Source organism: Tasmannia lanceolata, unplaced genomic scaffold (genome assembly GCF_043159265.1).
Source record: "Tasmannia lanceolata isolate RefF3 unplaced genomic scaffold, GAP_Taslan_0.1 ptg000013l, whole genome shotgun sequence".
Lineage (NCBI taxonomy): Eukaryota > Viridiplantae > Streptophyta > Magnoliopsida > Canellales > Winteraceae > Tasmannia > Tasmannia lanceolata.
The window spans coordinates 18,859,515-18,874,593 of NW_027518690.1; the positions used below are offsets into that span (position 1 = coordinate 18,859,515).

General features: G+C 37.8%; 1 protein-coding gene across 1 annotated transcript in view; it reads left to right on the forward strand.

The window, feature by feature from the left end:
* The window catches only part of LOC143889927 (BSD domain-containing protein), a 33,243-nt gene that overhangs the window by 531 nt on the left and 17,633 nt on the right, over positions 1-15,079 (forward strand). The window contains exon 2 of the mRNA XM_077394329.1: positions 2,112-2,253. Within this exon, the coding sequence (XP_077250444.1) occupies positions 2,112-2,253 (142 nt within the window). The remainder of the gene's footprint in view (positions 1-2,111; positions 2,254-15,079) is intronic.

Here is a 15,079-nt window from a genome sequence, read left to right on the forward strand (position 1 = left end):
ACCGGCGGATACACGGAAATACCCAAGATCTTGCACTACAAGATGGAGAAAATATATGCCAACAAACCACAACCACCAAGGGAGCAAATCACAAGCAAAAACAAGAAGACAAGAATATCCGTGGTTCACCAGAATGAGCTACTCCACGGACAAGTCAACATTCAATCCACTATTTAGAACCAAAGTAGTACAATGTTACCCCCACCGGTAAAATCCACGGATAAAAACCTTCTCCCCAACCTTCTATGTAGCCACAAAATAACCTCCAAGTCTCTACACCGAGTACATGGAAAAATCCTCCTTCGATAAGTAGTTGGAAAAACCTCCCACACAATGCTTGTGCTATAATAGACAAAATCCAATGGAGAAGAAGAATGGAAGAAGAATACACCTTGATAACCAAGAGGAGGAAAACCCCTTTTTGCTTCACCACAAAAAGGCCTCCTAGAGCTCCCAAGAGAAAACCCCTCTTGCCTTGCCCTAGCTTTCACCTCAAGAAGAAGAACCTTGTTTTTGCTCCATCACAAAAGCCCTCCTAGGGCCCCCAAGAGAAAACCCCTATTGGCTTGCCCTAGCCTTCTCTCCTCTCTACATTTTCCCTTCTTCAAACCCTCTACATATGCAAACCATATATATAGAGAGAAAATACATCCCACTTAAAAGGCCCAAGTGGGACCCACTCCAAGAATGGAATACAACCGGTGATTTTGTATCACCAACTCAACAATCTCCACCTTGATGCATAACCACCGAAATGTCGAGCCTTCCCTCTTGAAGCCAAGAGAAGTCACACTCCAATCCAACTTCTCTCCTAGAACCGCTTTAGTAAGCATCTCTGCCACATTATCTTCGGTTCCCACTTTAAAAATCAGATCCTTCTGTCTTCTCATCAAAATGCTCCACCTTAAATGTGTCGCTATTCATCTTCTCAAACATTACTTCTCTCAAGCAATTTCAAAAACACCTTGCGTGCAAAACCTGGACGCTCTGATACCACTTGTTGCGGCAAGAACCCGCTGCTAGAAATCCGGTTATCGGAGACTACTCGAACCAAACAATACCAAATAGCCTCCGGCAACCTACGGATTTAGCCCAAACGAGTATGTGCACAAATCAAGAGTGTTGTGAAATAAAGAAATAAAACAAGAGAGCAAGAGACACAAGAGATTTACGTGGTTTGGCACTTTGGCCTACTCCACGTGCAAGTCGGCAAGTAAACTTCACTATCAATGATGAGAAATTACAAACAAGGGTTAAAGCCCTTACCTCTCCAACAATGGTGAAAACCCCACCAATACCCTCTTCTTACAACTCAAGCAAAAAAACCCAACTCCTTCTTTACAATGTCTTCACAAACCCAAAAACACCATAAAAGGAACCCCAATAACCTTGGATCAAACCCTTGCAAGAGAAGAAGAAGAAGCCCTTGGAGAGAGAAAACCCCTTTTCTTGTAGAGAAAAGCCCCAAATCACTTCTTTAGAAGAATGACCCAACTAAAGATAAAACCCACTTTAGTGGGTTTATAAACCACATTCCAAGAATGCCCCCACTTAAAGAAGTAATTCCCAAGTGATTTTATATCACTAATACAACAACCCGCATATCATTTCAGTTGAAGTTATGGAAATAATGCATGAAAAATGAACTGGGTCTTGTTCTTGGTCCATTCATTTTAATTAATTAAAGTCTATTAGGATACCCTGCTAATCATTTCAGGTGAAGTTCTTGAAAAAAATGCATGAAAAATGAATTGGGTCTTGTTCTTGGGTCTTTAATTTTAATTAATTAGAGTCTATGAGGGTACCCCAATAATCATTTCAGTTGAAGTTGTTGAAAAAATGCATGAAAAATGAATTGGGTCTTGTTCTTGGCTCTTTAATTTTAATTAATTAAAGTCTATGAGGGTACCCCTCTAATCATTTCAGTTGAAGTTCTTGAAAAAATGCATGAAAGATGAATTGGGTCTTGTTCTTGGGACATTAATTTTAGTTAATTAAAGTCTATTAGGGTACCCGCTTATCATTTCAGTTGAAAGTGATTGAAAAAATGCACGGAAAATGAATTGGTCTTGTTCTTGGGTCATTAATTTTAATTAATTAAAGTCAACTAGGGATCCTGCAGACGATGATGATCACCCCAGAATCACTCCTATCATCGAAGATTCGCCGGCGACGGCATCTGACACCAATGTCAGGCAAGACCTCACAGAATGGCAGGAGCAGCATGCCACACTTGTGCTCTCCACAGTCAAGGTTTTACCTTAATCCTCGTCTTCTTCTGTTTCCTTTGTTCCAGTTTCAGGTGGTGGAACTCATCATGGTTTGTGTTCATATTTTCACATTTGCTCTTTTAGATTTGGAACCCTGTGCTACTTTGATCGGATCAACGACGTTTCCCAATATATACTGTTAGAAAATTTTACTGACATAGTTGTCTGTTAGAAAATTGTACTGACATGGTAGTATAGCTGGATGTGCTTTTAAGGCAAATTATGCTCTAATGATATCAATATTGTGAACGAATTAAGCTCCTTCCATAATGATGATAGTCCTTAAGGGGCGCATCCTCGTCATTTCCTTCTTGTTGAAACTTTAATGGTATCGGAATCTAGGTGTTCTAATCTCATCACCATTCCATAATTTAGAATGATTTATATGTGCTCCAAGGTGCTCCTCATTCATGGTCTTCTGACAGAGTTGCTAGCAATAATAGATAAATTTTGTATGACTGGTTTGACTTGTTTCTCACCCGCTTAGATAAAAAAAGGTGTAGAAGATGGGAAGAAGAATGGAGCGTGAAGGAAAGTAATTCTTGAACAAATATATGTGAGAGTGTCTTAACTCTTAAGCATGTTTTGAAGTGGTCGCCTATACTGAGACGTGTTGCCAGATACATCTCGGATTTTCTGGTAGAATAGAGAAAAAACAAAGCGTATTTATTGCCCAAACATACACTATTCATCCTAAAAAAATTGCAATTTCATCTGAGAAAATTCTTGAGCGATATGGTCCAATATGTGTCAGATTTTGGGGCGTTCTATACATGAAGTTCAATATTAAATCATGGTTGTTTGATCTTGAAAGCACAAAAATAATTAAAATATTCTCCACCATAGATGCCAGCTTAATTATATGCATGAGTGAAAGCCTTTTGTAGTATTTTACATACTAACGGTCGACATTTCTTCATTGTCCTCAAATTGCTTTCTATCCCATACTTTCTTCCCAGCCATCATGGGGGGAAGTCTCCCATGGACAATCAGATGCAAATCTGTAACTTTTCCCATCTGAACAAATCCTAATTATGTGTATTTTTACGGGGATTGCGACATGCACTTCCGTCTCTGAACTTCCTATCTCATTATCTATTAATCTTTTTTCATTTAATTCAAAGTAACTAATAATTAGCATTTTACAAGTATGAGATTTGCAAAAGTCCATGGGAAAACAGACCTATTTGAGAAGAATGAAGACATAATCATGGTGATTTCTTTCCAGTTTGTTTGTGAAAAAAAAAGTTTGAGACTGACTTTTATTGCAAAATCTTCCCCAAAATCTTTGATTTTTTTTTTAATAAACAAGGAAGGCAGAATTTAACCATTAAAAAAAAAAAAACGGAAGGCAGAATCCATATGGGCCCCTCAAGTTTTGAGAAAACTTTCAAAAGTTCTACATATTTACGGCAATGATCCTTTACAATAAAATACCTCTTAAGAGTTGGTTTCAACACAAAACAAATTTCAATATCCTTTATTTACTCATTGACAAAATATATGAAATTAGATTCATCAGTAACCACTTTAAAAGGTACAATGGCTCAAATAAAATTGCAGTTGGACATGCCAATTCTCTAATGATAACATGTGATATAGTCTACTTAGTTCTTCCTTGTTTTTTGACCTGATACTTTACTCATGGACTGTGGCAGTAGCTACCATTTTCCTTATGGGCATTCAATTTTGGGAAATGTGTCATACATGACCACATCAAATTGTTCTTTCTGAATTAGAATATATAGTGCTGTCTACGCTAAATTATAAACTAGATTCCGAGAGGACCCAATGCATACTTGATATACGAGCATCCGCTCCATCCGTATGCAATATTAGAATTTTAAAGAATTTGGATAAGGAGAATAAAAGAGAAGCGTTTTTTTTTAAGAGAGGGAGGAGGGAGTTAAGTGGCTTAATAGTGCACTTATCTTTATATTTTTCTTGATTAGGGAGGGGGTTACTTGTTAAGTGGCTTAATAGCGCACTCATCTTTATTTTTTTCTTGATTAGGGAGGGGGTTACTTAAGTTATAAGTTTGTTTTTAGTTGGATTTTTAAGTTGGTTTTAGCACATGGGTACTTTAAATGTTATGGAAGTTTCAATAAAAAAAATTTAAACTGATTTTTCGTGGGTTCTCATTGTAAACTATAAATAGTGTTTTTGACTTTATGGTTGTCTTTTGGGTTAAGTTAGGTCTCTCTAGGACTTCAAATCAAGGATCAATAGGGAGGGAGGGAGGGAGTTACTTAAGTTATAAGTTTGTTTTTAGTTGGGTTTTTAGGTAGTTATAAATTTGTTTTTAGTTGGATTATTAGGGAGGGAGGGAGGGAGAGAGTTAAGTGGCTTATTAGTTCACTCATCTTTATTTTTTTTCTTGATTAGGGAGAGGGTTAGTTAAGTTATAAGTTTGTTTTTAGTTGGATTTTTAAGTTGGTTTTAGCACAAGGGTACTTTAGATATTATGGAAGTTTAAATAAAAAAAATTTAAAGTGATTTTTCGTGTGTTCTCATTGTAAACCATAAAATAGTGTTTTTGACTATACAGTTGTCTTTTGGGTTAAGTTAGGTCTCTCTAGGACTTCAAATCAAGGATCAATATTTTTTTTAGTTTAAGAGTACTAAGGAGAATTATATTGTGCCATGTTCTGTAATTCTCAATAATACTTTTATTTGAAATTCCATTCCTTCTTATTTTCCGATGCTTGAGGTTCTTCCTATGGAGCGATTCTATAAGTGTATGTGGAGTGATGCTGCACATTTGGATTGTGTGATACTTTCTAAGTTTCCATATCACTTGCTACTAACTTCATGGATCATTATTTCAATATTTAGATAATTTATTGCTAGAATTTATGTATTTTTAAACCAAGATGTAAAGAACGACACATGCTGGGATATGTTCTCTGGTTGGGGCGCTGCGTTTTGCTTGGTCGCATATGAATTCTGTGGGTGTGTCAGGCGACATCCTGCTGGCATGGAATAATGCATATGTGACAATGGAGGAGGTGATATGTGAGTTCTCGATATCAATCTTGTTTTGAAAACCATTTCAGAATCTAAATTCGGCCTTTACATCAATGTAGATCCTAACATTGGTAGAGCTAGAGAGAGCTCTAGAGGGAGTTGGAAGCTATTAGGCACTAGTGGAAGGTTCAGTGTTGTTTGGGTGGAGATTTTAGTATCATTCTGTTTGTGCATGAGAAATATGGGGAGCTAGGATTACTTATGGAATAGTTCTCTATTTCAATAAACCGTGATATCAACCGATATATGTTTGTATGTATGAAGACCCTTTCGATTTCGATATCTTGGCGGATGCATTGCGATATAGTGGACCTTCACTATATGTAGCTAAGTTATCTGGTCTAAGCATCAAGCCCCCCGATGTTGTACATGTTAGACTAATTTCTGCTTTGCGATGGATGTCTATGGACTTCGTGGTTCATTGCAGCTTTCTGAGCTGATGTTCACTAAACTATTATGCTTGAGTCATTGATGAGGACCTGGGCCCCTCTTCCCTTCCAATTTGAGATGGAATGTGATGGGGACATCAACAATGGGCGTGGATTCAAGGAAAAGAAACCCTAGAAGATAACTTAAAACCTAAGCAACTAATCTCAATCATTCATCTAATCCAAAGTAAACTAAATAAAGTTAAACAACTTACCAAAAATAGTAATCTTGTAACAAACCTATACTATTTCCTAAAAACACTCATAACTTGCTCAAAACACATCCAAATCACGTGATCTTAGGCTCATTAGATAGGTAATTGAAAAACCAAAACACATACTTTGATGATATCTTAATTTATAGTAAAACCAAAATTGCCCACTTGTCACATCTTTGACAAGTATTTGAGACACTCAAGAGAGAGAAAATGTACGCAAACCTGAAGAAATGCACATTCTTAAGCAGTCAAGTTATATTGCTACAAATAAAATGACGAAAATAGAAAGTAAATAATAAAAAAAAGACACCCATGTCTGTGGCCCATGCTAGAGTCTCTGCCATCGCGTCCACGTCTGTGCTTGTAAACCTTGAATCCACGCATTTCTGGCTTTAAGCAAAACGTAAATTCTATTCAATATTCAAAAAGTCCCCTACATTGCTTTCATAAGATAATCCTAGAAAAACATGAGAAAACTAGAGGACATAGGTTTGGTTTGGGTTGGGTTGTTAAGGCCTCAACCCTAATCCAACCCGAAATTAAATTGGGTTGGCTTTTCCCAACCCTAACACAACCCAACCCAACCCGAGAAAATGCCAATCCAACCCGAGCCAAAATCGGGTTGAACCCGTCGGGGTCGGGTTGAGCCTGACCTAACTTGCACCGTACCTCTAATAGACCTATTCCACTTCCTAAAAACACTCATAACTTGCTCAAAACACATCCAAATCATGTGATCTTGGGCTCATTAGATAAGTAATTAAAAAGCTTTTCAAATAATACCAAAAACACGTCAAAAGGATGAGATTTGATGCCTAAAAAGTAGGCTATAAATAAAATGACGAAAATAGAAAGTAAATAATAAAAAAAAGACGCCCATGTCTGTGGCCCATGCTAGAGTCTCCACCATCACGTCCACGTCTGCGCTTGTAAACCTTAAATCTGCGCCCATTGTTGATGTCCCCATCATTTCTCCCTATCTTGGAAAAATTCACCTCCGGTGAATTAACCTGCTCGTACTGCTCTAACAAATCTGGATCAAGCTTCTGAAGCTCGTCAACTATAATCCAAGAATCGTCGCTATCTGGCCGTCCTTGCCATCTGACTAAGAACTTCCTAATTCCTCCATTGTGATTGAAGACAATCTTCTCATCCAAGATATCTTTTACTACTACTTTTCTTTTCTCAAATCTGGGTAATGGTGGGGTAGAAGAAGGTAGTACTGGGATGGGTGGAGATTGGGCATATTTGGGGTTATCAAATGCAGAAAAGGGTTCATGATATGGTGAAAGGTCTTCAACATTGAAAGGTCTTTAATATTTGGGGTTATCAAATGCAGAAAAGGGTTCATGATATGGTGAAAGGTCTTCAACATTGAAAGTATTACTAATTCCCATGTCAGGTGGTAAATCTAAAACATAGGCATTAGCACTAATCTTTTTAATTATTTTAAAAGGTCCTGTGTCACGACCGTGTAGTTTGCTTACTACGCGCTTACCATAGCGTTCTAGCCTAATTCTTACCATTACCATGTCACCTTCTTGGAATACCTGTAACCTTTGATGTACATCTGCATAAGATTTGTAGGATTCATTACTAATTATAATCTTTCTTCTTATTTTTGCATGTAAGTCTCGAATATGTTCCGCAAAGGACTCGGCAGACTCGGAAACTCTTGAACTGACACTAGCTACAACAGGAATAAGGTCAACTGGTTTCCTAGGGGAATAGCCTGTGATAATCTGACAAGGGGAAAGACCGGTACTACGGTTCACAGAACTATTATAGGCAAACCTAATCCTTCTATTATCAATTCAATCATCTTACGAATCTTTATCGCTATGATTGATTTGTATAAGGTATTAAGGTTAAGTTCATGCTTAATTACAATCTTTACAATTATTTATGCTATTTAAGTCTCATTATTGCTGCTGCCTATAGAGTAATTAGGTGTTAATTCAGCCCTAGGTTAGTTGTTAAGTGTTCTTTTAGTTTTCTGCGTAAGCCTAAAACTGTCCTAAAGTCATAATCCCATTAGGAGTGTAGGATTTTCCCTAAATTAGGTATTGTCCTGCATCAGAATGGCTCAAGGAGCAAATATGATGGACAACTGAAAGTACCAGTGGCTGTCTGCAGGTAATTCTGGGACAGGGTTAAATTCTGTTACGACTTGTGGTGCGGCAATCACTCACTTAAGGAGTGAGTCGAACATCTATTTGAAGTGGCTTGGAAAAGGATTCAAGTGTGGATCCTGTGTTGTTAGGATGCGAGAGTGGTGGCCATGGTGGCCATGGACAAGGATTAAGTCGTGGATTTTGGTTGTAGAGAGTGACTATAACAATCATGTATGTCCTGGGTGGGACGTGCTACATCGGGAGTGAGATTGGAAGTGTTGGGTTGTTCTGGGAAAATTAGTCACAGAACTATTCCTTGATTGGATTGCTAATGTTCAATGTTTCCTTGATTGGAAAAAATATTGGAATTGAGGAAAGTGTGGTTCACTAAGGGGCTGTTTGGATACATGGATTTTAGAATCCAGGTTTTAGTTTGAAAGCTGTGTAAAATAGGGGCAGAAAACGACGGACGTCCTTCTTCTCTCGTCTGCCATCTTGGATTTTGAGTAAGAAATCCAGGTTTTAGAAATCTCTCTCCCATCCTAAGATTTCAAAAACCTGGAAACACGTCGATCTCCTACTCTCTTGCTCGATGGAAGGAAGGGTGAGAAATCAGAAAACGACTGATGGTCTCCTTCTCTCTTCTTCCATCCAGAATTTTGAGGATATCCAAGATTCTAAAAATTTTGAGGATATCCAAGATTCTAAAATCCGCATATCCAAACGGCCCCTAAAGGAATTTGAAGGAAGTTTCTAGTTTGTTGACTCAATAAGAAGTTAAGATTATATTGAGGCGAAGTGCAATTAATACATAAGAGGAGATGAATTTGAATTAAGAGAAAATGTCCGTGGATTATGAGTAGAATGTAGAAACTTTATTTTTTTGAAATGTTATGCTATTATGAGTAGAAACTTCTGTCAAGTTTCAGCGCCTTTGACAAAAGAAGAACCGGTGGATGAATGCGTAGATAATTTTGAATTAGTCTTACACTTGAATGTCACAAGGTTGGACTTAGACAATAGTAATGACTACATATTCCTTAAAAGTACCTGCTAATAGAAACTTGCTATATTATTTATGCTTCATTATTTTGCCGTGTATTAGTTTTTGGTATAAATTTTGTATCAAAGCCATTTTATTTCTGTTAGAATTTTTCCCTACACTATTACCACTGCTGTCTTCATATAAGATGACTTGGGTATCTGAATAATCATAGTAAAATAGAATTCCAGTGCCCTCAGTAGGTGCATTAAAGACAAAGAGGATTGGGTACATTTTTCATCAGGCATTTTGTAATGACCACAAATGATAGATCATGGCCCAGCCAAAGATGACAGTCCAATGCTTCTCGTTCTTTCCTTAGGAAATGATCATAAAGACCTCCCTTTCATTTTTTGCGCCACTTTTTTCGGCTTTACAATTCTCAACCAACTTTTCCAAGAGTCCTACTTACATGGATTGTCTAAGAAAAATAATCTACTTAACATAAAACAATTAACATTTTTTTTGAAAGATGACGAAATTTCATTAATACTATGAAGATTACATTGGGGACCAGGAGTCCCTCCTGCTGTTACATAGTAACAATGAAAGCTGGCAAGACAATACCCCGAGCTAGAAGGTTAAAGAGCTAGGGCTGGCAACGGGGCGAGTCGGGGCCGGATGTTGGGGTCCCCTACCCCTTCCCCTCTACGGGGAACTTTCCCCCTCCCCTTCCCCTCCCCACTGCGGGGGATCATGGGGAATCCCCCTCCCCTTCCCACGGGGAATATCTAATCCCCATCCCCGCCCCGCATCTTTCGGGGACAATCACTTTACTTTGTTAAATGTTAGGTTTAAAACTAAAGATTTGCTAGGGACAATCACTTCAGGCATGTTGCGGCTTGGCTGTTGCATGTGAGAGTAGCCACACAGGCTAAGATTTTGTCTTATTCATTTTATTAACCTGGGGACAAAGGTGGTTGCTCTCAGATTCATTTAATTGATCGATAGTCCCTAGCAGATCCCTAATTCCCAATCCCACTTGCCAAAAAGTATTGTACGTGCCACACCATAGGAAGATCCAAACTGTCCATTTGATGGGCACACCATACTACCATAGGCATAGGATGATCCAAACCTTCCACTTGATGGGCACATTGTAGGATGATCCAAAATGTCCATTTGATGGGCCCCAACGTAAATAGGTTGTGGCCCAAAAATCATTTCCATAGGATAATCCCAACCCTTTGATCTATAGAGGAATTGCATATTATTGTACCTTCTATAAATCGGAGGGTTGCAATCATCCTATGGAAATGATTTTTGGGCCGCAATCTATTTACGTTGTGGCCCAACAAATGGACGGTTTGGATATCTATGGTGTGGCCTGTAAAGTACTGTTAAATTGTAGCCTATCAAATGGACGGTTTGGATCATCCTATGGCATAGCCCATACATTACTTTTTGAAAAATAATGGACTATACGAGCGCACACCATATAAAATCTCATCACTCATCAGAGAGATGTTGCCTTTATTTGGGAGAGGGAGATTTTCAAAGGATTTAATGTTGCCTTACAGTGATGGTTCATTGGAGAGATTTTAGGGATTTCTAAGGGTAATACACTAATATAAGGAGGGACAATGCCCAATGGATTATGGGTAAAAGAAAACATAAAAAGCTATTTCAGGGACAAAACTGTACTAATGGAAATTATGAAAATTTTGGGGGAATCTTGTAGATATGTTTCGATCCAAGGGGTTTCTAGTAGTTTTTCCAAAAAAAAAAAAAAACAGTTAAAAAAATACAAGAAAAAAATGGCATTAATGCGGGGCGGGGCCAACTCCATCCCCTTCTCCTCCCCTTCCCCGCACCGGGGAAATTTTTAAATCCCCTTCCCCTTCCCCGCTCAAATCGGGGAATCCCCTCCCCAAGCGGCGCAGGGCGGGGCAGATCCCCGCTTTCTCGGGTGAAATTGCCAGCCCTATAAAGAGCTACAGAAAATTAGGGAAAATCCTAAAAGAAAGGAACAAAACCAGAGTAACGACGGGACCACTTTTAACGAAATATACCCTAAATTGACTTCTTCTTTGTACCATATCAAAAATCCACCCAAAAATTCCACCCCAAAAACTCTAGCCACACCCTAAGCCAAGATAAGAACCTAAGCCGAGCATTTCTCCAACTCCTCCATAATGTGCCGGATTTGGAAATCCGGCATCTCAATGAGTAATTCCTCCGAGATCCGAGCCAGGTATCCAGGGTTTTTTCTGCTGGCAATCCTTTCCACCACCAGCCTGATGCCTACTATCTTGTTAGCCTCCCAATTCAGCCTTCTCTCAGCCCTTTCCTCATTCAACATGAACTTAAAGAGAGGGTGTTTGTGTAATGGCGAGTGGGTATCTTCAACCGACCAAGTCCCACAATCTATATAAGGTGAAGGGGCAGTCTTGGGCCTTTAACTTGAAAAGCTTCCATTGTTTCCGGAGGAGGTCTCCCAACATCTCCTTGTGCGTTAGGTCATTGATGAGAGCCCTTTCTTCATCATAGACCATCGTCTTCACGCTTCTGAGGATGTTTTCTAAAACAACAATCTCCATGGAAAGCTCCTACCACCAGAGCAAGAGGAAGAGTCGTTGTCCATATCTGTTTCGAGAACCTTCCTTTGTGCCACTGATTTTTTCTCAATGAACTAAACTAAAGAAACCCTAAAGTTCCAGACCCAAGACCTTATAACTTCCCGCTATTAAAATTCCTCCGAACGCGTGGACACGCCAAGGCAAATGGCTTAATTATGGAGTGTGGCCCCTTTCCCGAAGCCAATAATAATAAAGTAAGGAAACTTCCTCAACGCGATATAGCCTCTATAACCTCACTTCTGATGGATGTACTAGGAGGAGGAATCCCCAAACCCAAGAGGCTACTATCTTCTAGAACTCGGGGGATACCACTAGAGACTTATCCGAAGGCCAGACCTATCCTGGGAGAGTGGGCCGAAAGGTTAATAGCTTTTGGAAGCCGTCTGCTATTTTTAACTATTACCCCTCTGTAGACACCCCCATTTTGATACGCTTTAAAAAGCAAAAGATTCGGTAGTTTCATCGAGTCTTGAGTTGGTCTTCCATATGAGATTAGGTATTCTTGCATTTTAGGGTGAATTTCACCTCATTTTAGGAGTTTTGAAGTTGATTCGCAATCCTGAAAGTCTCAGGGGGGTTCCATTAGCCTCCGAAGATGAATAAGCAAGTTTCCAATCAAGTACGAAAAACTGCTATTTTTAGGCATTTTCAGGGGATTCCAAGTGATAATGTTTGATATCACCTACCAAAAGAAGCAAACGTAAAAAGTTTTTATTTTTTAGGTTTGACCATGAAGATTTTCTATTTTTAACTTTTCCTTTTAGGGGCAATCCAATTTAAGGTCATTTTAGTCGCCTTTGGGTACGTAATGATCAAACAGGGGCATTTTGGTCCGAAAAATTGTTTCTTCTAAAGGGGATGGTTCGACCATATGTCGAGGGTGCATCATAAATGTCATATGGGTTGGGTTCATTAATAAAAAATTTGAATTTAAAGGATTTTATTGAATTTTTATTGAAAAAAAACCCAAAATACATGTCATAAGGCCCATTGGGCTAAAGCCCACAAGGTGGGGGTCCATGTGGACCCACTCATGTGGGTCAGCCACATAAGTGGGCGCCCCACATGGGGAGGCCACATGCAAAAACGTCCAACATGGGATGAGGTGGTTGGTGACATCATATTTGTTTTGAAAAAATAATAAACAAAGGAAGAGCTATAATTAGAAAGGGCTAGTACGGTCGGGTTAGTAAAATGACCATAACTTTGTACCTTCTCGTCCAAAAAATTTGCAATTATACTTGTTTCGAACGTCTCGAAAAGATCTACAACTTTCTAGTTTATAATGTTTCCTGAATCAGCCTCTAAATAGGTAAAAAACGAGCTCAAACATTGGGCAGCCCTCTGTGGACGAAAATAATTCATAAAAGCTAGTTTCCTACGTGAGAAGGCTTCTAGATTGATCGTGAAGGATCTCCATTGTGTAATTTAGCATTGCTTACCTTGCAAGAAGCAAGGTTTAGAAATAAGTTCAATATGGAAATCAAAGAATGAGAAAGTCAAAGCACAAATTGGAAACAAGCCAAAAGGAGAGAGCTAACATTGGAAACTTCCAAATTCACTCAAACCTAGCCTTGTGCCTAAAAGCAAACCCACGCAAGGCTTTTCTTCTCTTGGGAAAACATCCCACCTTGTCTTCCCACTCTAGAAAATTCCTTCCCCCATTGTGTTGTTCTTGATCATCTTCTATTACTTGTTTTTCTTCAAAGCACACTTGGATTTCTTCGTCTCTTCTTCAATAAACGTCAAAACGGGAATATATTGGACGATCTTTGGGGTTTTCTTTTGCGCATACAAGGTGTGACAAAGAGTATATCTTGGATTTACACACCTTAGAGACAAGAAAAGCGATAAACGATTAGTATCTTATTCTATGTAATCTAGAACTAGTAACATGTTAGAGGTGTCTTTTTTTTGTTTTCTTCATGGGTTTTTGTAGAGAATTTCATGAGAGGTTGTCTTGCATGATCTAAATGATTTATGATGGGTCAATTTACTTTATTACTGATTTTGGTGGAAGAAGAACCATGTTACATGTGGAAAATTAGATGTTTAATCAATTAGGGTTTTAAGTAGTCTTTGAATCGATTTACAAAGCAAGTGTTTCAAATCTAAGGATTTTTCGCAAAGTTATACTTTCTGAGTTTCAATTGGATTTAAAAAACACTATAAATCTGAAAGTTCCAATAGAATTTATTTATATTGATGGCTTTAAAATTTGATCAACCGATTAGGGTTTCAAGTAGTTTTTAAGTCGATTTACAAAGCAAGTGTTTCAAAACCAAGGATTTTTTGCAAAGTTATATTTTTGAGTTTCAATTGGGATAAAAGAACACTAGAAATCCAAAAGTTCCATTAGAATTCATTTATTTTGATGACTCTAAAATTCGTCCAAAAAATACCTAGAAAAAGGAAATTTGACGAATAAAAATTCGTTCATGTATCAAAACAATTCAAAATTGGACGAAATTTTATTCTTAGTAGTATTTTAATATTTAAATATCATACAAAAGTTTCCAAAAGATTTTGAGTTTATTTATTATATTGATATTTACTAGAATTTTTTAATGAAAATTACTTATTTTCACATGTATGAAGGAGATACCATCAAATGAACTCCTCGGAAGCTGAAACTTAGTAGTAAGATGAATTGGCCCCGAAAAATTATATTAGGATTTTTTTTTGGATTTGTTGTGTATGTTTTGATATTTTTTATGATTTATCTTTGAATCTGACAGAACATAAATAAATATATTTAAAATAGTAAATTTCAGAGATAATGTGTGAAATTTCTATTGTGGTTTGATATTACTGTGAGCATATATTGTAGTGATAATTTGGAATGATCTGGAGCATGTTTGCTATATGTTGCTTTGTAACAGTATCAATCTGGTCTGATTTTGTTAAAATCATTAAAAATTCACTTTAATTCTAAAATTCGTGAAAAATTTGAGAATATCATAACTTTCCAGAATGCATGTAATCCTTAACTCATTTGAATAGAAACCTTAAAAATCATTAAGTTCCTTCATAACTGGTTAATCTAGGTCATTTTAGATGAGAGGGTTGTATTCATAATCGTTTCTTCATTGCGATCAGCCCTTGACTTTTTAGCATTCGAATCTAAATATATTGTTGGCTCCGAGGTCTTTGTCCACGGAAATCCTGAGAAAATGCCAGGCAACAATATATCATGATTTATTTGCCGAACTGTGTAAGGGTAGAAAGCAAGATTCCTTCCATGAATTCAACCCATGTAGGGATATAACTAACCCTTTGAGCCTTAGATTTTTCCTAAATTTTAGGTGTTAGGAACCCTTAAAAGAATTGAAAATCATTAACCTAATAATTTGGGTTGGGTAAACCCATGTTCAAGTCAATCTTGGAACCGTTGGATCACG